Source organism: Drosophila melanogaster, chromosome 2L, assembly GCF_000001215.4.
Source record: "Drosophila melanogaster chromosome 2L".
NCBI classification, from domain to species: Eukaryota; Metazoa; Arthropoda; class Insecta; order Diptera; family Drosophilidae; genus Drosophila; species Drosophila melanogaster.
Window position 1 is genome coordinate 18,833,667 of NT_033779.5, and position 21,451 is coordinate 18,855,117.

At 44.2% G+C, this 21,451-nt stretch overlaps 4 protein-coding genes across 7 annotated transcripts, besides 1 other annotated feature; 1 reads left to right on the forward strand and 3 right to left on the reverse strand.

The window, feature by feature from the left end:
- Positions 1–43: 43 nt before the first annotated feature.
- Positions 44–6,013, reverse strand: CG10600 (uncharacterized protein). 3 transcript variants are annotated; one of them, NM_001273618.1, is made up of 9 exons: positions 5,858–6,013; positions 5,217–5,789; positions 4,843–5,126; positions 3,461–4,492; positions 3,250–3,390; positions 3,056–3,195; positions 2,853–2,992; positions 2,488–2,778; positions 44–2,423 (listed from the first exon to the last, which is right to left on the reverse strand). In NM_001273618.1, the coding sequence occupies exons 2-9, from the start codon at positions 5,725–5,727 to the stop codon at positions 832–834; spliced, it is 4,131 nt and encodes a 1,376-aa protein (NP_001260547.1). In that variant the 5' UTR covers positions 5,728–5,789; positions 5,858–6,013; the 3' UTR covers positions 44–831. The 3 variants fall into 3 exon arrangements, with proteins under 3 accessions (NP_001260547.1, NP_609913.2, NP_001137839.1); NM_136069.4 differs by having other exon boundaries at positions 4,843–5,129; positions 5,217–6,013; NM_001144367.2 differs by having other exon boundaries at positions 4,843–6,013.
- Positions 5,962–7,644, reverse strand: CG31752 (uncharacterized protein). Its single transcript, NM_165266.3, has 3 exons — positions 7,553–7,644; positions 7,248–7,496; positions 5,962–7,186 (listed from the first exon to the last, which is right to left on the reverse strand). The coding sequence occupies exons 1-3, from the start codon at positions 7,610–7,612 to the stop codon at positions 6,263–6,265; spliced, it is 1,233 nt and encodes a 410-aa protein (NP_724136.3). The 5' UTR covers positions 7,613–7,644; the 3' UTR covers positions 5,962–6,262.
- Positions 7,645–7,733: 89 nt separating this feature from the next.
- Positions 7,734–10,913, reverse strand: CG33120 (uncharacterized protein). The gene is made up of 4 exons (NM_176059.2): positions 10,753–10,913; positions 10,592–10,683; positions 9,553–9,841; positions 7,734–9,492 (listed from the first exon to the last, which is right to left on the reverse strand). Exons 1-4 carry the CDS (start codon positions 10,758–10,760, stop codon positions 7,812–7,814), a joined length of 2,070 nt encoding a protein of 689 aa, NP_788073.1. The 5' UTR covers positions 10,761–10,913; the 3' UTR covers positions 7,734–7,811.
- A 604-nt stretch (positions 10,914–11,517) lies between these two features.
- Positions 11,518–21,444, forward strand: CG17321 (uncharacterized protein). 2 transcript variants are annotated; one of them, NM_001299138.1, is made up of 6 exons: positions 11,518–12,255; positions 19,288–19,790; positions 19,871–20,065; positions 20,128–20,259; positions 20,326–20,581; positions 20,645–21,444. In NM_001299138.1, the coding sequence occupies exons 2-6, from the start codon at positions 19,446–19,448 to the stop codon at positions 20,836–20,838; spliced, it is 1,122 nt and encodes a 373-aa protein (NP_001286067.1). In that variant the 5' UTR covers positions 11,518–12,255; positions 19,288–19,445; the 3' UTR covers positions 20,839–21,444. The 2 variants fall into 2 exon arrangements, with proteins under 2 accessions (NP_001286067.1, NP_609915.1); NM_136071.3 differs by having other exon boundaries at positions 11,518–11,696.
- Positions 18,762–19,070: a mobile genetic element.
- Positions 21,445–21,451: the final 7 nt, after the last annotated feature.

Genomic DNA, 21,451 nt, shown 5'->3' on the forward strand with positions numbered 1-21,451 from the left:
TTTAATCAAAAGCATTTTCTAATTTTGTACGATCCGAATCTTTATTGTTTCTTCAACGTGTAAGCTGTCTTAGTCCTAAAGTTATATATGGTATATATATATATAGTAATTATCAATGTGTGTATTGTTCTACGCACTTTTAAAACACTTTTCAAAAAAGTTGTTGAGAAGGAAATCAAACTGGGACCTTTAAATGTATTGTTATAAGGAGAACGAGTGTCTCTGGCCAATAGGTGCATGCCTTTTAAAAATACACACTATAACAGCTCAGTGTACCAGCCTGCATTAAAAAACTTTCAATTGTTGTATCTAAAAAGTGCTTGCGGTGTGGTTGGTGGTGTAAATAAATTAAAAAACTACATTTCTATCAAGTGCCGCATATTTAGCTTATAAACCTATGTTTCGTTATCAAATATAAGGGTGTTTGTATGTGAAGTTTAGGACTACATATAAGCTTTTGGCTATATACAAAGGAAGATCTCTGGGCACTGGATGAGATTTCACTCAGTTCGCACAAAACTGTGGCTGCTCAATATCGCAGAACAAGGAATAACAATTTTCAAAATAAATGGTATAATAGCGACTCCTGCAGAATGTAAAACATGATATACGGAAGTTTGGCGCACCACTTAAAAATATATAATTGTATGGCCAACCTTCAGTAAGTATTGAAATCCCTTTCAGAGTTGAGATCTTCCTTTAAAGGATTCAGCTACTCGAAATCCGTTTAACGTAATAACGAGTGCTTTTAAATTTACAAAATATATAGTTTCACATAAAGTCCAAATAGGAGCCTCTACTCTCGCTTTCCGTCCATTTCTTTTCCCAGTTTCAAAAGCTATTGTTGGAACCGGCGTAAGAGGAGAGCGAACTATTCGTTGTTGCCGAGGATGTCGATGATGAGGAGTTGCTATTGGGTCCACTTCCCGCTGGCTTGTCCATGCTGGCTATGATGGATCCCAATAAATCAGGTCTCTTCGACGTGCCCTTTGCCATCGAGACTCGACTTCCCGCCGCGGAGCCTGCGATGATAATCTTGTGGGAGGGCAAATTAATGGTTTTGTAGGTGGGTTTCAACGTGGAAACTGGGGCTGATATGGGCATTGTGATAGCACTGCTTTTGGTGCTCGGAGGAGGCGGCGGCGGTGGCGGTGCAGATGTCCGTGATGGTGGTAATGGCGGCAAGGGTGGCAAAACCACTGACATTCTGGTAAGAGGCGTCAAAGAGCCTGGGAGTACCACTTTCACAATTTGACTGGGTGGCGGAGGAGCGGGTGCAGCTACAATTGGTACTGGTGGATGGAGAAAAGATTTTGGTATGGGCGCAGTAGCCAGAGTGGAGTGAGCACTAATAAGTGGTGACGGAGTATTAGGCAATGATGTAAAAGCAGCAGCTGGGACTGGTTCTTTGGGTATCGGTATATCCATTTCGACAATCTCCTCGGAACACACTTCAGAGACCTCCTCTTCGTGGTCAACGATCAATTGGGGTGTGCTCTCCACAATTAGCTCGTTACCCACATCTTCAACCGGATCCGGAGGTGGCGGCGGTGGTGGGGCTGTTGTTGACACAACTGGATTGGAGGTACTGATATCACTTTTACTGTCGGAGACAATCTTTACTTCGATCTTGATCTCGGGCTCCTTTTGATTTAGACGATCAATGAAAGGCGTCTGAGGCACGAGTGGCGGTGGCAGTCCTGACAGGATAGGCGGCGCAGCTACAGGAAGAGTGCACGTAGGTGGCGCAGAGGAGGGTGTAGATTTCAGTGGAAGTGCAGTTGCAGGAGCTGTGTCATTATTTAATTTGGGAATTTTGGCGGGCGAGGGCTCACTCAAAGAGCTCTTTGCTGGCGTTGCATGTTTTTTAGGAGTATCGTTTTTCTTTTCTTTTTCCTTTTCCTTTTCCTTGCCTCGTTCCTTTTCCTTATCTCTATCCTTCCCCCTAGACTTTTCCTTGTCCTTATCCTTTTTGAGCTTCTCCTTCTCAGGGGTTTCAGTTACCGCTGCTTTGGTCAGCTTATATTTGTGCTCCAGAACCATTTTCCGCATATCTATCTTGGAGTCCTCCTTGCTGCTCTTCTTTTTGGGTGTGCTAACCCCACTAGCTCCGCTCTGACTGCTGCTGTTGCTGTTGTTTTCCTGATTTTGGCTAGGCGAGGAACTTCCTGCAGCTGGGTGCTCGTCTATGCTGCTCTCACTAGATCGACGCTCCTTGCCATCGAGGTCAATAAGTTTCTTCTTGGTCCTGCCATCGTGTGCACGCTTTGATGGTGTCTTTTTGCCGCATTCGTCGTGGCTAATTGGGTTTGGCAGGATCGTTTGCTTTTCCTTGTAGTGAGGTGTTTCGGCTAGCACAGGGTTATTCTTCTCGTTAATCACTTCCTGGCCGGGATAATACTGTCTTAGTCGCAGGTGCCAAGCTGCAGAGTAAAAATTTGTAGGTTAATCGAACGATGAAGAGAAAAATTGCATTCGATCCCTTACCTACGCTCGTTACCGCTGTCACTGTGCGAAACTGGTGGATTATGTTGCGGGGTAAGAAGTATATGTCATTGTCGCACAGCTGAATACGAGCGTAACGGACGCCCTCGCGGCGCAGCTGGTTAAGTTTGGCGTCCTCGATCCACTGTACGCACTGTGAGATTGGCGGCTCGTGCAGGTCCAGCTGCAGCATTTCCACCATTGTGTTAAAGTCCTGGGCGGCAAAAGCGACCACGTCTTTGGTGATGCGGTTCTGCGAGTAAGTTTGACCACAGTGTACAGCTTTCAGTATGCCTGCAGGACGGATAATAGAAACATTACGCCGATTAGTCGATTTCGGAGCAGCTTTTCAATGAGAGGCATCTCACCAACTGCTGCGGTGGTGATGCGTTCGTGGCCATGGCCCACGTGATCCGCATGCGCCTTGGTCCGATCCTCGATCATCGTCTCCCGTGCCTCAGACAAACGCGGCAAATATTGAAGGTTCCTCAATTCATTAATACGAGTCCTGCATGTGAATTGTGTAAGTTAATTAATGGTTTTTAAGAATATTGCTCCAAATGCTACTTACCTTTGCCTTTTCAGTGGGGTCTTGCTATTCAACTCTGCTGTGGGGACCAACTGCTCCCCAGCACGGATCCAGAGAATGGGGCCATCGTTCGACTGACGAGGATCCGTTTGGAGTATAGAATTACAAGCCCAAGGCATGGTCTGAGATAAGAGAGTTAAATTAGTCAAGTGTTTTTAGCATTTGAGTGTGCTTACCTTTCGTAAAAATGGATTCATTTCAATACGACCCAACAGATCTGGGAAGTATCCGCCCACCTCTTCATGCACTTTGCCAACCAAACTGATCTGATGCAGTGGTCCATATCGAAAGGTTCCTTGGCAATAGTTGCGAACCACCTAAAGGTGAGAAACGAACAAGAATTGTTACATATTTTTCTTGCTAGCACTGCTTTATATATGGATTTACCTGCTCGTTGTATTGCGACATTGTACAGGTCTCGATATCGGAGTTTCGTCCAAGAACTCCCGCCTTTACCGTCAGCGTTGAGTAGTTCTCGGCCATGTGCTCGAGTAGATCGGGTAAATACCTCGCGGCATCGTGGACAATACCCATCACATGGTGGGCATACCCTTGCTCATCCTCGGCAAAGCACACCTCAAAGAACTCATCCACCAGCTCCTCCATTTCATCTGGCGACAATGCGTCGATTTCATGTTGATACAGGTGAACAATGGAGGCCCCGCCATTTGGATATTGCTCCACCTGAAAGTAGCAGCCGTACTTTAAGTTCTCCAAGCCAGCCGGTGGTTTTCGGTTAGGCCTAGGCGGCAGGCTCTGAACGGTTTGCCAGGGTCCAGTTGCTGGTGCATGCTGTAAGCACTGGACGCCCACGCTGGTTCGCCGAATTTTGGAGCGCTTGTAGCACTTGGAGCACTCCCGAGATGTAGATGAGGAGTGGCGAGACGATGACGAAGAGGAACTCTTGTGATGGTTGCTGGAGGATGAAGAGGACGAAGACGATAAGTAGGATTTGCGGCTGCTGCTACTTTGGCTGGAGGAATGATTGCTGGCCGTGGAGTTCGATCCCGAACTGGATTTCGGTGCCGGCGAAGGCATTAACTTGGAATTGGAGACCTTGTCTCCGAAATTTAGCTGTCTGGAAACCTCATCTCGGGTTTTCGCTATCGCCTCGCCATTTACTAGAGGTTTGTTTGGCTTCTCCGTCGATTCCGTTTTGATTTCCGCTTCAGTTTTAATGAGGTTACTAAGTACTGGTGTAGGTTCTGTATCCACTTCTTGTTTGGTTTCTACTGGTTCTTTTTTGATGACCTCCTCCACCTTAATCTGCTTTTCGAGAGCAGCAACAACCGCCTGAGGCAAAACAGGATCTGCCCCTGGATCCTTCGACTTGAAGGAGCTGTTCTGACTGCTCCGGCTGCTGTCGGAACTTCTCCTTCGATTCGAGTGCGAGGATGAGCTGGACGACGAGGAAGGAATCTGGAAAATATAAATTTGTAGTGCTTCATTATTTCTACTTTGATGGACAGCTGTGCAATCTTGTAGAGGTTTACTTAGCACTATGTAAACTGGAAAGTATACTATAAACATGTAGCGCATCAAAAATAAAAGGTTCTGAGAATTATGACTCGCTGTATTTAAGATCACGTGTCTTGCTTATTCGTAGTAAATGGGTGGTAAGACCCTGACAATACTTTTGTTTGTTAGTTTTACTAGAAATTGACATTTACTTATTAAAGAAATGTATGTTCTGGAAATCAGATCAGAGTTTACAATAAATCAACGTTTCTGTATGCGTTCTGCACTTTCGAAACGGTTCCTGGGCTCACCTTCTCCCGATCGCGCTCCTTCTCCCGTTCGCGGTCCCTATCACTGCGATGATACTTCTCCTTGCTGCGCGATGAGCTGGACTTGTGTTCGGCCTCCTTGGAGGATTTGGAGCTGCTCTCGCGATTCCTGTCGCGCTCCCGCTCCCTATCGCGCTCCTTGTCCCGCTCTTTGTCCCGATCCCTATCCTTGTCCCGATCCTTGCTGCTGCTGTTGTGGTTGTTGCTGCGCCGATTCTTGTCTTCATCCCGCTCCCTGTCTCTCTTCTTCCTTTTGTGGTTGCGCTCTTCTGTGGGCGGCGTTGGCGAGTGGGTGGGTGTGCAAATCACATTAGTTGACATTGGATTCGTGTTCTGCGAATTTCGCTTTACTTTACCTGTCTTCTCGTCCGTACTTGTGCTTGTTTTTGTTGTGTCTGCCAACGCGGTTGTTGTTGCAGTTGTTGTTGCGGCTGTGGGTGCCCCTGCAGTTGTTGCCACCGACGATGCTACTGCCTGTTCCTCTTCAGCTGCAGCTAGCATTATACGTGCATTTGTTGTTGGGTTATTTGCGTTGCCATCGCCTGACTGCAGTTGTTGTTGCTGTTGTGTGGGTAAAGTGTTGCCGTTTGTAGTTGTTGCTGCTGCTGTTGGTTCCACTGGCGTAATTGTTGTTGTTGCTTCTCGCTGTGCGCTTGTAGTTGTTGGACTGGCATTTCCGCGGGCATTTGCGTTGTTGTTTTCCACTGCCGACGCTTTGTTTACGCCCTTTTCAGGCGTCTCCCGCTGCTTGGAAGCCCCGACCGCTCCTTCCAGTGGCTTCTTCTCCGGTTTTCGTACATTTCCCGTGGATTCCTTGCCGCCGTTGGCCAATTCTACATTATTTTCGCCACCTCGAGTGTTCTCCATGTGTTTGTGTGTGCAGTGGCACACACACGCGCGTATGGGTGTGTGTGCGTGTTGCCCTACGCCTGTATTGAATATCGATCAGTCGGCCGTCTACGTGACGCCTCTCAGCTAGCCGTGTCTTTTATCTTACGCTCCGTTTGCAATTCACCCGCGCCCTCTTCCACTCGATTTTCATTCGACTGGCAGAATTTCCGCAGCGGCGTTTTCAGCGATTCGCGAATAGTTTTTTTTTTTGTTCTAGAAGCCGTCTCGCACTGTCGTTTTTCAACTCTAGTCTTCAGATGTGGAGCGTTTGTGCACACTAGTCAATAAACAGTGTTCTGTTAGGCGCCATCTAGCGGCAACCCGCGCAGATAGACTTGTGAATGAAAGAATAGATGGATATATCGTAACATCGATTGTAACGTGTAAGTGCGCCATCTATAGGCGAGTCATATTTGGCGCGTTATTTAAAAGTGCACATTTTGTAATTTGTTACTGCCTTTTTAAAGATCAAAATATATAAACATTGAATAAATACAATTTAAATGTGCTTTCAACACTCCCTTGTTATTTTTTGCTCTTTTTCAGCGAGTGGACGCTTAAAAGCTTTTTTAATTAATTCCGGGACCGTAACTAGATACTCCATGAGGGACATTTCGTCTTTCAGAGTGTTCAGATACATGCGCTGAATGTTCCTGATAACCGGATCAATTACTTTGTTAATATCTGCATCAGTAGGACTGTCTCTTAGATCCATTTTGGTAATAGCTGCATCACCAGGACTGTCACTTACATCCACATTGGTAATAGCGGCATCACTAGGACTGCCACTTAGATCCACGAGTTCTAAATCGTCAACCCCTAGGGTATCTAATTGGGCGCATTCGGCAGTGGGATCCACTTTCTCGGCTTGCGTATGAGACGTAATTTGTTTGCTCTTTTTGGGCTTGGTACTGCGTTCTTCTTCGGATGGTACTTCCTCCCTCTTATCCTTCACTTCAAGTGTAAACGCATTCAAGGCCTCTTGGACCTCTATTTGGGACCGAACAGCCGCTCTGAGATCGTCTCCGCTTTTCGCACTGATCACGGTTATTCTGGATGGTTTCGATTGGGATTCGTTGGAGGAGGAACACTTACTGCATGAAGGAAACTTATTCTGGAATCTTTCGGCAGCAGCCTGGCAATGAGCCTTAGCTGCATTAAGTAAATCAGAGTCTTTCTTTTGCTTCTGGTGGTGGTTTAAACGATGTGGGGTTATGTTATTATAACCACCCTCGACCTCACACTGCTCACTTTTACTAGATGGGTCCGCTTCATAGTTTTGATTCTTATAGAGAAGGTAGTCCCCACAGCTGTGTTCTATGACTGGTTTCTGCCTTTTTCTATCATTAAGGAGATATGCTGGAACAATTGCTTGCTTGGGTGTGTAATTTGAACTGGGTTGCATCATCACCTTTAATTTCGACTGGTGTTTCCACTTCCGTTTGTTAAGGTATTTGAAATTAAAAAAAAAAATTAATTTCATTATTGCTGCTTACCTTCTCATTTTGTGCCGGGTGATAATTAACATTGAAACATTTTTTGGAAAACAAATACTGAGCATGGTCTTCATGGTTAGAAGGAGACTCACGATCCTCCCACGAATGATCGCAATAATAGTCCTGCCGTATCTGATTTTGATTTGTCGTATAATTATGTTTGTAGGACTTTTGCACATTCTCTGAAGACTTCATTCGTTCCTTGCGGTAATGGTCCCTTAATTTATGCTCCTTGTGCTCATTGAGTTGCTGCATTAAATGTATTGCAACTATTAATGTTAGATCTTTTTATTCCAAAGACTCACTGATGGTTTCTGCGCCCCATGGTCCTTAAAGTGCTTACAACATTTGTTTTTTTTCTCCATAGTCTAAGATTAGAGTAGATTGATCAGGCGTACTAAATATATTTTTTTTATTGTCAACTATAACCCCGAATACTAGACTAAGCTTAAGCTTAATGCTACAAGCCTCAAACCATTTTTAACTACTGGATAAATAGTTTTTATTTCGCATACATTATGTATATAGAGATTGCCCTCCAGTCTTAAAAGAGAGGAAAGGAAGTTACAGAGTGATGGTTTCCATATATCGCTCAAAGGATCTGGTGATTACTGTGTGATCGGGAGCCAGGTGGGTATCCGCCATCACAGCCAGTCTGTATTTGTCCCCAAAGCGATGAAGATTTAAGGAAAGGCAGGTCTTCGATTGTGGTGGCCGGAAAAGTAGAACATCCTGGACATTCTGACCCCAGGCCGCTTGAAACTCAGCAGTCGCTCCGTAGATTTCAGTGATTGTGATTGGAAAGTTGTATGAGAAAAAGTTGATGAATATTTTGGTAATTACGTGAGGCAAAAGGGATGTGAGAAGGCTGTACTTGGTCTGTCCAATAGACGCTAAGTAAATAATGATCTGTTGCTTTCTGATTCGTTCAACAATCTGATGGAGTTCTTTGGTGTGATTTGCGTCTGGTTGCCTTAGAGGCAATTGCAGAAAGACAACACCCCCGATATTTTCAGATTTATCCCCACTGCGATCTGTGAAATACCCTTTATCTATGGTCCTACAAGTGGTGTTCAAGTAATTGGGGACTTTCAAGTCACCTGAGAACGTATTAAAGTAATCGTGAACAGCCCCTGCCAAGCAAGTTAAACTAAAGTCGGATTCTCGGAGATCACTATTGAATTTACCCTGATTACGGGTCCTGAGTTGGGCGCCATTTATTGATCGGCTAAATGAGACTATTTTCCTGCCCGCATAGGATTTTTTATGCAAAATGTTTAACTCCTTTGTGGGCTGTTCGAAAAGCACTTCGTAAATGTTTCGTGGGGCCTGGAAAAGTTCCCATATAATTTTGAAAAACTCCAATTGGGCGTAAAGTAGAAGGGGTACGTACAAGTGCAGCCTGGCGCAATAGGTGGAAGTATGGGAAGTTTTACCTTTGATCAGAACATCAGCGAAAGCCAAAAACTCACAGTAAATGTGATAGGGTAAGAGCAAAACATGATTTAGATTTAGACGCCAAAGGAAACGTGTCAAGGCCTTTGCCAAATTAGTTGGCTGCATGCTCTTATAGATCGCATTTCTGGCAACCGACCAATTAAGATTTCTTTGATCTAACTCCCTATTCAGCAGCAATCGCATTGTTTGAAAACGACCCACTTCATTGCGGTAGCTGACTGAACGCCTTTTCAGTTTCTTAAGCATAGTTCGACTCCTTATATAGCCCAAAATTACATTCACCAGGACAATTACGACCAACGACATCAACTGGCTTAGGTTTCCAACCTGATCACTGGACGTTGAACCATCGGGGGTTTCAAGAGATTCAAATTCGTAGATGAACTTTTGCCAACGGCAAATGATAAGATGGATTATATGATTGATGAGTCTGCTTATGTGTTCCGGCTTTCGCACAAAGCGGGAAAGTTTTGGACTCGAACTGTCCCAATCCAATCCATCGCTTAGGGTCATTGTGGTTTTCTTATGGGGATCCTGAAGCAGGAGCATCTCACTCACATGCAGATCCTCCTCCTCGGCAATTATCAGGTGGTGCAGCTTAATGAGTATGTAGTAGGGCTGTGTGCTATCCGAGTTGGGGATCACGATCACCTGCCACTGGGGGAGATCGGATGGGATGTACTTCGTGGCCAGCTCGCTGACATACTCCTGAATATTTGATTCGCTAACCGGACGACCTCGATACTTGTGGGTGCTGAGTAAGACGTGGTTGTTGATGTTGAAGCCGCTGCAAGAAGAGAATTGCCCCTTGAATTTATCATGGTATATGATATGTTGAAGAGCACACCTGCTGTCATTCACCCACGCATAATGCCCCCAACAGGTGACAAGTTTTTGACGCAGCTTGGGGAACCTGAGCATCCCGGTCTTGTCCCTCAGGTCAGTCAGATGCTGGGCATAGGCCATCCGTATCCGCTCGAAGTCACAGTCGCCCTCCACTTGCAGCAGGAAGTGAAATACGCCCGCATTCTTCGGCGTGTCGATTAAGGTGCGGATCTTCTTCGACTTTGAGATGGTCAGGTTCGGGTACTTGATGCTCAGCACATAGTTGGATAGTTCGTTGCCAAAGTGAGCACCTGGGAATATGGATTGGGATTAGAAGTGCCGAAATTTAATAGCTCACTGGCCACCTCTAGCGCTGTATTCCAATCTGCGATCAAAGTCATAACATTAAAGAAGCCTATAACGTAAATAATAACAAAATATTTAAGCAGTGGGAAGCAATTTGATTCCCGCATTCTTGATACCCTATTTGGAAAAAGTAAATAAGAAGAATGATAATCAGCGCGGTCAAGAATCGTATACCATGAGATTAAATCAATTGAATTTAATGGATGGTTTCAGCCCCCAGCCCGATAAACCTAATCAAGCACTAGACTTTCCTATACAACATCATCCCCGACGATTAGCGGGTATCATCAAGCGCAGCGAAGACTGGTCTTATCAATGGTGAAATTTTTATGAGTAATTCAGTTGGTCAAGGTTCGCTTGGTCGCTTGTCTGGGTTCCGCAAAGGTGCAACAGGTAATCTGTTTTATTTATAAACAAAAACCTTATCTGCAGCACTTTCTCCACGACTCTCTCACTTTCCTACTGCTCTGCTCTCTCCCTATGCCTCCTCTATAACTAACTATCTTTCGTTCTTAGGTTTCCACCGGCGGATGATCCTTTGGCTGACTGAGAATCGGTTAATCAACCCATGGATCGTTTATTTATGTGGCCGGCCCCTTTTGAAGTTATTGATTTATGCGGCTTATCAGCGGGGCAGCGCGTGTCGCGGATCGGCGATCTTCGATCACTGCAGGGGATGTATGTCGAGCACTTACACAGGAATGATAACATCAGCAAAGGCACTAGCATCATAGCCACCACAAAGCAGAAGACGGTCTTCAGCAGAGACTTCACTTCCTGCCAGAAACTGGAAGGTACTTTGTTAGCTACTTCTATGTACTAATCACTTAATCACTTGAAATCTGCCTAGTTCTACCTTTCCATTTTCCCAGACTCGTTCGTTTGCAGAAACTGCCTTCTAAGCAATCCGAATTATAGCTGCACTATAGTATGTACACCTCCGATACCCCGATCTGGCTTGGATTTTTTTCCAGAAGCTCACACGTTCGATTCTCCCAAAGTTTCGAATACAACTGATCACTGGGGACGAAGCTCAGCGCGAGATTCGTTTTATTGAGCGGCTTATCAGCAAATTGAAGGCAGTCGCTCATTCACTTGCACTGCAATGCAAAATTAAAACGTAATCAATTTTGTTATCAAAACAATATGTTTGAGCATTTCAAATCGAAGCGGGAGTTCTATTCTATTGAAAATCAAATTCTATGATTTAAGTAGTAATAATACTTAATATTTTCCACAAGAACATATACTTATTTGAGGAAAATATGTGCAGAAAATAAAAATAGTAACAATTTGACCAATGGCTCTAAGATTATTAACATCATGCTTGAAACCTATTACATTTAATATTTAATTGAATATATTAAAGCTGATTTCTGGTGAAAAATATATTGACTAGAAAATTAAATGAAAAAGTGATGATAAAATAATTGTTAATAAATTGTTGTATATAGTTTTGCGTTGGTATTGGTGGCTCTCTGAGCTGGTTCCGTGAACTTTTGTCGCCTCTGTAAAGGATAAGTCTCTCTCTCTTGCGCGCTCTCTCTCTCTCCCTCTCTCTCTCTCTCTTTGGCTTTTACTTTCTCTCCTTACTCAGTTTCCATTTTGGGGCTCTGGAGCTCAGTCGTTTGCTGGCTTTCAACGCTGTCGGTTCGTTGGTTTTCCAGACTTTCCCCGCTCTCGTTCCTGTGTTGGTGTCGCGTTCTTTCGACGTTCGTTCTGCTGCTTTGCATTCACACGACCCCCGACCAGCCACGCCCCCTCCCAGCCGCCCCAATAATATCTGCGACGTGCGACTGTGTGAGTGTTTTAGCAAATGTTGAAAGGCAGTAGAAACGACAGCGGAGGCAGCATGGCCCAAATGGTTGGGCGAGGGGAAAGGGGCGCGGTGGTTGGCAAATGAAAAGCCCGTGGAAAGCCGTGCATACTGAGTAATGATTTTCGTGCGAGTGTGTGAAAATGAAAATTGTTTTGCTGCGCGTGTTAACTAAAAACGACAAAAAGTATAATAATACAGCTCAAAATAAAAAAATATAGCTGAAATTTTACAGAGAAACAAAACCTGGAAGTCACAAATAAAATGGCAGCTTCCCGTTTCTTACACACACAGTCGAAGGGAAAACTGAAAGCTGATTTTGGCCCATGAATGAACTGATATTGAGTTTGGCAGAAGAGGAAGACCATCACCACCACCCCCGCCACCCACTCACACAAACACCATCACATACAGATGTGCACACATAAGAACACAAGCAATTTTCAAAAGATTTCGCTGGCCAAAAAAATAAAGGAAGCAGAAACGTGCCGCGCATTCGGAGAAGAAAAAGTATAAAAATACATACAGCTGGGAAATAAATAGGTGGGTCAAGTGTAAATTTATTTAACTAGTTGTATACACGAATACTCCACCCCCTCCCCGTCAGCTCATCAAATAAGGCACCCAACTCCCACGCAAAAATCGTAGCATGCTTTCCAGCGTTTGCCCTTCGCTTGCCCACAAAAAATATATCTCTGTTCGATGGTGTGTGTGTGCGTGTAGTTGCCTCCTTCCTGTTGTTGTTGTTTGCTGGTTGGTACATAAAAATAAATTATGGCCATGCCCCTAAAAATAGCAGTAGGAATTACAAGGAGCAAGGATCGCTCGGCTCCTGCAGCAGCATAAATCATTATGTAGCCAAATGTCAATATAACACTTTGGGCCACACACACACACACACACACAGTCGCAGAAAAAGGATACTATGAGAGCGGACTATCCGAGGACGTATATGTGTGCGAGCTAGCCTGTGTGTGTTGGTGCATGGTTCACCATCTGAATTGGTTCAATTGAACCAAGTTCACTGCTAAATGCAAAAGGAAATAGTAATTCTTTAGGAAAAATTTGAGTTTTGGGGTTTCAATCAGAAATCTTTTGAATATAGCACATCCATTAGTGTCGTTCTGCCCATTTTATTCCATAATCTGTTTACGAATAATAATAAGAAATCATATGCCTTACCTATGTATATAATTGATACCTAATTTTCCGGAGTAATAAACGCGAACAGTTCATAATAACTCTAATAGAAGGTACTTTCCTAGAATTAGGCTCTTAGAAGGAAATTCCTACAATTAAACTAAGTTCGTTATTATTTATTAGGCTCGACAAATCTTCAACCCTGATTTAATGCTATTTAATACCACCAAAATGAATAGCATTAATGATTATATTTGATTTCAAATTATTTATTTGGTAAATATCAAACCCAAAGCCTGTTATATTTCGATCCAAATACTGAGTGTTTTGAATCTCACACGTTCACACTCACACAAACGCACTGATTCGCAGGAAGTGACAACAGGAAAAAGCCAGCAAGAAGGAGGGGTGTGGAACTGGGAGGGGTGGGGGTTGGTAGAGAGGAGGAAGCAGATAGGAAACTTTGTCTGTGAAAAACTCAGTCTGCAGCTATTTCACTTCCTTGAAATCCTTTGGCAGCCACAACAATAACTGCGATGGTTCTCTCGCTTTTCCGCTCTTTCCTGCTCTCAGCGCTCTCACCAGTTTTTCCTCCACGCAGGCGCTTTTCAGCAGCCTCAACTCGTCTTTCAGTTTTTCCGTGTTTCTGGCTTGGCTCATTTGTTTATTTTTAGTTTGCTGTCATAGAACCTCATATTATACCACCCACACATACATATGACTTCTGTTTGTGCGTATGTGGCTGCGATTAAATGGCCGTTAGACGCTTTGGGCCTTATTAATATGCCGAGATATGTGCAAAAGTTCTTAGTTGGCCAAGTCTTCTAATGCTTTACCTTCCAGTGCGCCCCCTTGACTTTTCGCTTTGCTGGAAATTTTTAAAAATGAAACTGGTTCAAGGTCGGCGAAACGAGGTTGTTGCACCGACCGTTTACGGCCAAAAGGGAAAGGGCCACGGGATAATTAAATACCGACCATAAATCAACCGTTTGTGAAGCGGTCAATTCATTGATGTGGCCCAATTATTTATGACAAATTCTTAAGGTTAAAGTGAGTTTAGGTATACATTTGAGATATTTAGATGGACTAAAAATAATGATGATCAAAAAGGATATCCAATAGTAGTAGCTTTAATATTAAATAATCTTCATATGGAGTAACCTCTTCCGTTAACCTGATTATAGAGTATCATCACCCAAACTCAATTTAAATTGTCCGCCTTATAGAAGGCAAACTGTAGTTGATAGCTAGCAGAGTCGGTCAGCATTTGGGGTCAGTCCGCATTTAATAGCTGTGTTTACGCAGCGGAGAAAAGCGGCTAGGAAAATCCCAACAAAAGTGAAAACGGCGGGAGGGGTAGGTTGAAATCCAGGGGAGTTAGTGGTGCGGAGGTTGGGGACGCCTCGCGTGCTGCAACGTCCATGAAATGACGAGGCCTTCTTGCCTTTTTATGGAGCTCACGTGTCAGGGGACGCCCCGAAAAGCTCAGGTAAAATGTTTTAGTGACGAAGTGGGATGGCTGGGTGTTCATTTCAGGAATCTCATAAACACATGATATGCTCAACAGACACCAACACTCAAACACACGCACACACACACTCGCACAAATTATTTATAAATGCTGTGGGGCGCAGATGGTTAAGTATCCCTGTAGGAGCTTACGTAATCCCGAAACGTGAGCCTTAATCACTTTCAGCTTAGGTTTTGTGGATGAGGGGCCAGCGGGGCAACGCTGAAGTGGAGTTTATGCAGCAGTTTCGTTTGGAGGATCATGAGTTGTCACGAAAACGGAATCCCTTTCCCGGCACTGAACACCTTCTAATTGAAATTTAAGCTGGGCAGGACATGGTTATGCATTAATTGAGTCAAATGATTATTGTGAAATGGGAGTGTGTAAAGACCTTTTAGTATAATAACTATTAAACATCAATTGAATGCACTATTCATTTGGCGGATTTCCTATTTGGAAACTTATAGAATAAGGAAACTGAAAAAACCACTTCCTGAAAATCCGCCTCGCATTTGGAATTCCGAACACTGCCGACCGGCAAACATTTCATTTCTCCTGTGATTTGGCGTGCCATTACCGTTCGTCACGTGCTCGCACCACTGCGCCACCCCACCACCCAAGTCCACCCACTTGCCGTCCGTTCCACTCCGCATGCCAGACTGGAATCCCTGGAGTCGGGACCCGCATCCAGGACTCGTTGTCCTTTTTTTGTGTGGCCTGCCAGCCTGACGTTGCCTTAATTATCCTGGCATTGGTAATTATGCGACACAAAACAGAAGTGGGGCCATACATTAAGCAGCAGTTTAAAGAGGCAGCGAGGAAATGGGAAAAGCAATAGGAAAGAATGAGCAAGTCACTTGGAGAAATATTTACTTCCTTTATGGTAAATGAATCCGAGAAGTGAAAAGCTAGGATATTCAATGATTCTATTCTATGAATGATTGTGATCATTGATAATTAACCAGTTATTTTACTCATTTTGAAACAATATAAGTATAAGTTCACTTCTTGAAAAGTGTGTTGCATTTAATTGAAAGTCGCTGTAGGGTGTCGCGAACCGGAAACGGAAGTCGGCAGGCGACAGGTGCCAGGCACCTCACCTCTCACCTTTTCCATTTCTCCATTTTCCCAAGCCAACTCCCCTTCCCTGATAAAATATTCATTTGTAATCGATAATTCCGCAAAAGAGCAAACATAGAGAAACATGCGGCGGCATAATAAGTAGGAAAAGGTCCCAGTTTTCCGCTTTTCCCTCTGTTTTCCCTGCATTACCAGCCGCATTGAATGCCGCCACGAATCGAGGACGATAGTCAACTTGTCTGCACCAAAAATAAAGACGAAAGCATGAAAAAATACCAATAATTTTAGCAAAAGTGTGTACGCAGTTCAAAGTGGTCCGAGGACCGTCTGACTTTTGCCCAATGGCATGTTTTATTGTTACAGATCAATTTGGCCGATAAGTTTTCCTGGAAGTCCTGGCTGCATTTCATATACATACACACTTAATTTATTGTGCATGTAGAATTTCTTCCTGCTGAATCGAATTTGAAATTCAAAAAGTTTTCGATTAGCCTAAAACAATTTGTAGTTTTTTTTATTCTTTATATGACTCTTTATGTCATTTAAATGATATTATTTTACAAACTAATTTAAGCGGTCTTATTTTAAAATTAAACGATTTAATAATATGAGCTTTAGGGAAGCTAAATCATAAATAAATTTATTCATATTACTCCTGACCGCAACAAAATCAACCGCATTTCAACTGCCTTCAATGCATTGACAAATCATAACAGTAATCTATATTAAAGCCAAATTGCCGTACAACGGGCCCAAAGGACTTTGGGCGACCAAGCGAGACCATTAAAAATTCTATTAAAAGTTATTTACGGCAAGTTTGGTCCATTGAATGCCACCACGTTGCACACGGCCTGTCCGCCATTATGTGTCTTTGTTTTTGGGGAGGCACTCAACTCAAACAAAAAGCAACAAGAACCCAAAGCATTGTCTATGCACGTTCATAAATAAGAAATGCAGTCGAGCCCACGTCGAGTGTCCAACCCTTGCAGCCCACCCCTATATCTCCTCCATGAAGCCCCCTACTCGGCTCCATCCGGGTCTCAACGCCAATTCCAATCCCCTTCATTGACAATAAATTTGCATACACAGCACTTGCACTTCCTGCGGACTTTGGCTCGAAATGGGGGGCGAAAGTTGGAGCCCAACAGGAAGCCCAGTCAGTTTACATGCAGATCAGCATAATTGATTTCGGATGGAGCACTGGCAAAAACGTTCATTTCTGGTTTAAGTAAGGAGCTTTAAGGCCCATCTATTTGCACAAATTATGAGAAAATGGGCCATGAACTGGGATTATTTAGCTTCGCATACGTTTAATATTTATTCATAAAAAATAAACATTTAAATGAACACCAATACCAATAGCACTTCAAAGCCAAAATCCTATTAAAGCCAAAACCACGTTTAAAAGTGTTTTAAATCCAACCCGATTGCATATCTAGCTCAAATTCAATTCGAATGGCCATTTATTAATTGAATTTCAGCGAGAATGTGTTAAATCAATATTTATTATTTGCAATTTGATTATGCGTGATAAAAAGAGTGAAAACACGTATGGCCTGAAACGTGTCTGATTAATTGCGTAAAGTTATCTAATTAATTTTTTTCTGTGTGTGAAATTATGCATTTGGTTGTGTGACGAAAGCTGAAAAAAGAGGGGCTGCAAGCGAAGAGTTTAATGCCTCTCCATCGATGGGAAAATTGGTTAAGATAGGGCATGTCCTCTACGAGAGAGATGTGCCGACAAGGACTCTCATTAGATCCTTCAGCAGCGTAGGGAGATTATGTGCACCGATAATAGACAGAGATAAGGGCGTGGATAGGGGCGCGGATAGGTAGATGGATAACGGGAGTGGGGCAGGGCCTCCAAGCTCAAACCGGAGGCTGAGGCCATTCGGGCCACCAAAACTGGAGCAAGGACAACCCGAACAGTGCCACCAACAAATACTTCACAAAAACCCGAGAGAGCGGGAAAAGAACGGCAGGATATTTGGACAGAATGAGAGAGAACCAATTGTTACATTGCCTGTCCTACTCACAGATGTGTATGTCTGTGCCTGGGCCTGTGTCTGTGTGTGTATGTCCGCCATTCTGACCCCCATCCTTGGCTCTTCCTGTCCAGCTGCACTACTCGTGTCCTGCTGTGCAGAGTCCTTGCGGTGCTAAAACAACAGGCAAAACAGTTGGGAAAGCAGCAGGACATCTGACAACAAGGAGCATAAGCTACCTTCAGCTGTGTCCTGATTATGACAGCTCAAGGAAAATGCAGCCGGACAGCTGAAAATTGTTGAAATTCTCCACGGAGTTGGGCTTTTATGATGCATGCACATTTACACATTCCTCGTGTCTGTGTTAATTGCCAAAGTAATAGTCTGTGTGTGTGTGCGAGTGGCACAAAAAATGCTCCGCAAAATTTCATTGCATTCAGCCAAGGGCAAGGGAAAATCCAGAGTGTTGATGTCGAGATGGGAAAATGGAAAAGGGAGGAGATCGGGGAATGGGGGCCACACAAAACCAATTCAATTTAATTTCCAGTTGGCAGCCACATCATCTGGTACGTAGACTATCGAAGCGTCGCATCAGATGCAATTAAAAATAATAAATGCAGAAACCATCCAGGTACTCCGGCGGGGATGGATAAGCGAAGTTGCACGGGATTTAAAAGAATGATAAGTCAGTCTTACAAAAGGCGATTTCGTGGATTCAGAACTACAAATAAGTATTTAAATATAAGCGTTTATACATATTTGTTTTGCTATTTACAAGTCTTTAGCTATCTACACATTGCAATGCTAAGCTTTTCCATTCATTTCAAGTGCAGAAACCCTCTCATTCGTTGCCTACATCATTGTGATTTACATTTTTTGCTACTTTCATATTACACCATACGGCTACCCTTCCGCTTCGCTTAAAGTCCTCATTGCTTCTCATTTTCCCATAAACAAATTTCCGCAGAAACTTGTCGCCTGCCGCAGCCAGGGAAAGCGTATTCAGACTGGCAGCACCCAGGGGGATTTCCCGCGGCGCGTTTCCACGGCGGCCCACATGGCGTATGAGTGACAGCCAGGCAACGGCGACGTCAAAGTCGTCGACGACTCATATCAAATTACCGTTATGGTTATGCACAGGCGGTTGAAATGGTGGAGGGTGGGTGGTGGGTTTAGCGAGGGGTGGTGTCAGATGGAGGGGCCGAGGGGACAGGACATCTAATGAGCGACGAGGGCCAGCAACTTGGCAGTTATCAATTTCTATAGCATAGCAAATGGAGCGGAGCGTTCCGAACTCATTTGGTTTCGTTTTTGCCTCTCAACGCATGTGGAGAAATTATAAACAGGGGAGAACGCAAGAGCCGAGTTCATAGACTATCAGATACCCATTACCCATGCAGGTGGGGATGCGACGGAGAAATTTTTGCATTCTATTGGCATAGGGAAGGAAACTGGACGTCACAGTTCATGGCGCCTTGTGAGAGTAAGCGATAACTTTTATAGTTCCCGAGATTTCGAAATTCATGCGGATAACACAGACGGACGAACGGACTGAGATACAGATCCATTCAGCTAGTGATATCTTGATCAGAATGGGTTGGTCGCCCTTTCCACCTTTTACATGCTTTTCAATGAATCTAGTATACCCTTTTACTTCAATAGTAACGGGTGCAATAAAGGAATCTCATAAAACCAGAAATAATTACATACAATTTATTCAAGAGCTACGTATTTGTTGATAAGTGCTATGACAAAGTGCTTGGAAAAAGTAATTCTATGTTTGCGTATTTTAAGAGAACAATGCAGACAAACCGAAAATTGTTAAAAATAATAATAAAAATCTTATCAATATCTTTGCAGCTATCAAATAGTTGAGGGAGAAAAGGAGACAACAGAGAGAGAGAGAGAGAGAGTGAAAGGAACAGAGAGAGAAGAGGGAGATAGAACGAAAAGTGGGCGCAGTTTTTGTGAGTTGAGGGGCAACCATCGGTGATGTGGGACACATCCCGCCACGGGCAATGCAACAACCCCAACGTTATATACCGTCTGTATCTGATCTATATGGCACGGACGAGATAGAACTGCTGCTGGACGAGATTCGGGAGCTGGAGCTGGAGCCGGTCTGCTGTCAGCTGGACGATGAGCAGGACTTTGAAATAGCTGGCAGCAGGGCCGGCGAGCTCTCCCACTCGCACTCGCACTCGCTGTCCTTGGAATCCCCCCTCGGAACCTGCACCTCCTGGGACTCCCATGCCAACTACAAGCAGAGGGGCGGCCACACCCCCCTGCCCTGGGGCGTCGCCCTTCACTGTGATCCGCAACACTTGAAATCGCCTACAGGGATTGTGCGCATACTATTGGTGGTAAGTGTTGGTGGTCGAGCGACCCATCCTGCCCCTGGGCATGAATGCTAACAAGAAACCTACCTCTTTCTATCTACCAGTTATCCTCGGCTGCCTGCCTGGCCTGTGAATGCTCCGCGGGCACCGTACAGGTGGGCCTCTTTCTACTGCCACTCATCGGACGCCTGAGGCTGATGGTCTTCTGCGCGCTCTTTTCGCTACTCATCACGTGTCTCATGCTCTTTCTGGATATATCGCATATAGCCCTCATGTTCCCATTCAACTGGACAAAAGTGGTGGGTACAAAATGTTATAATGCAGTAGTGCGTATATTAAATGTGGAAATCTTTTCGCGCAGAATACGTGGATGTACCTGAGTGTTGGTTTGATATTTATTTTGAGCTCCACACTGCTTGTCCACATGGTGCTATATGCGACTGAATACACATGGGTATCCAAGCACTCCAAGGACACGCTTCTGGCCACTGGGGTAAGATCGAAACGCCCATTAAGTTCGCTTATATGACCAGCACTGGTTTCTTCCGCTTTCAAATAGATAATTGGCTATCTGTGCGCCGTGGAAGCATTTCTACTGTCGGGCATCGCATCCTGGCCGTGGACTCAGTACCGCCAGGTGCCCGACGATGCCAGCGAATTGTTCATCGAGGATCGCGAGATGACGCCGATGAGTCCCATTAATTGTAGCACCGATCTGCAGGCGACGCCATATCATCACAATGGCAATGCGACCACGTCGGATTTGTATAACCAACAACAACAATCGTCCTATAATCAAAAGCCTTATATACCTGGTAAGGAATCTATTTAACTACTTCTATTTGGGGTGATGTGATGGTAACATGTCTCATTTGCAGCCAAACGACCCAATGAGCTCAACAATCAGCGTCCAGCATTGGGTCACACACAAACCGCACGGTCGAAACCCAATCAGCGCTATCGAGAGGGCTACCACTATCACACATCCCGCCAGAGTCCCACATTCGTGCTGGGCGATGATCAGGGTGCCGGTCCATCCACGTCCCGTTCCAATGATAACTCTAGTGCGTGATAGTTCTTAATGCCTCAGCCAGACGAAGGACACAGCAGGGAGAGCTTGGCCAGGCGTCCAAGGAAGGGGAATAGTTACAGAGATCTCTAAGCCATTAAATTCGGGAAAATCAATTGGAAGCATGTTGCAGCACTTTGGTCGACGTAGAAAGTGAACGAACACAACGGACAAAATTGTTAATTAGTTTAAAACCACACGCGAAACTCGTCGGAATTAGAAGTTGAGACACCAAGAGAGGAAATATTTAAGCAGCCGAGCAAAGCAAACAATAATAAATTTAATATATATTGTGTGTATGTGTACTACGAGCCGAGAGAGAAATTTAAAGAATTTAAGCCACAAGAAATTTGAAACGCAGATCAACCTGATCTACGCCCATTTGATTAGTTATACGAACACCAACACCCTTGAAATTGGTCAATGTCGAGCTATAACTAAAAAGGATATTAAATTGGTAACTATACGGTATCAAGGTAACGCGCGGAAATTGCAAGCAAAATTGAAGATTAGAATTGGAAGATTACAATGAGCATGGACATGGAAATCAACTTGTTATAAACGTAGTTTTGCTTATTTTTTAATAAAAACAACTAATTCAAGAAAAACAAAATCA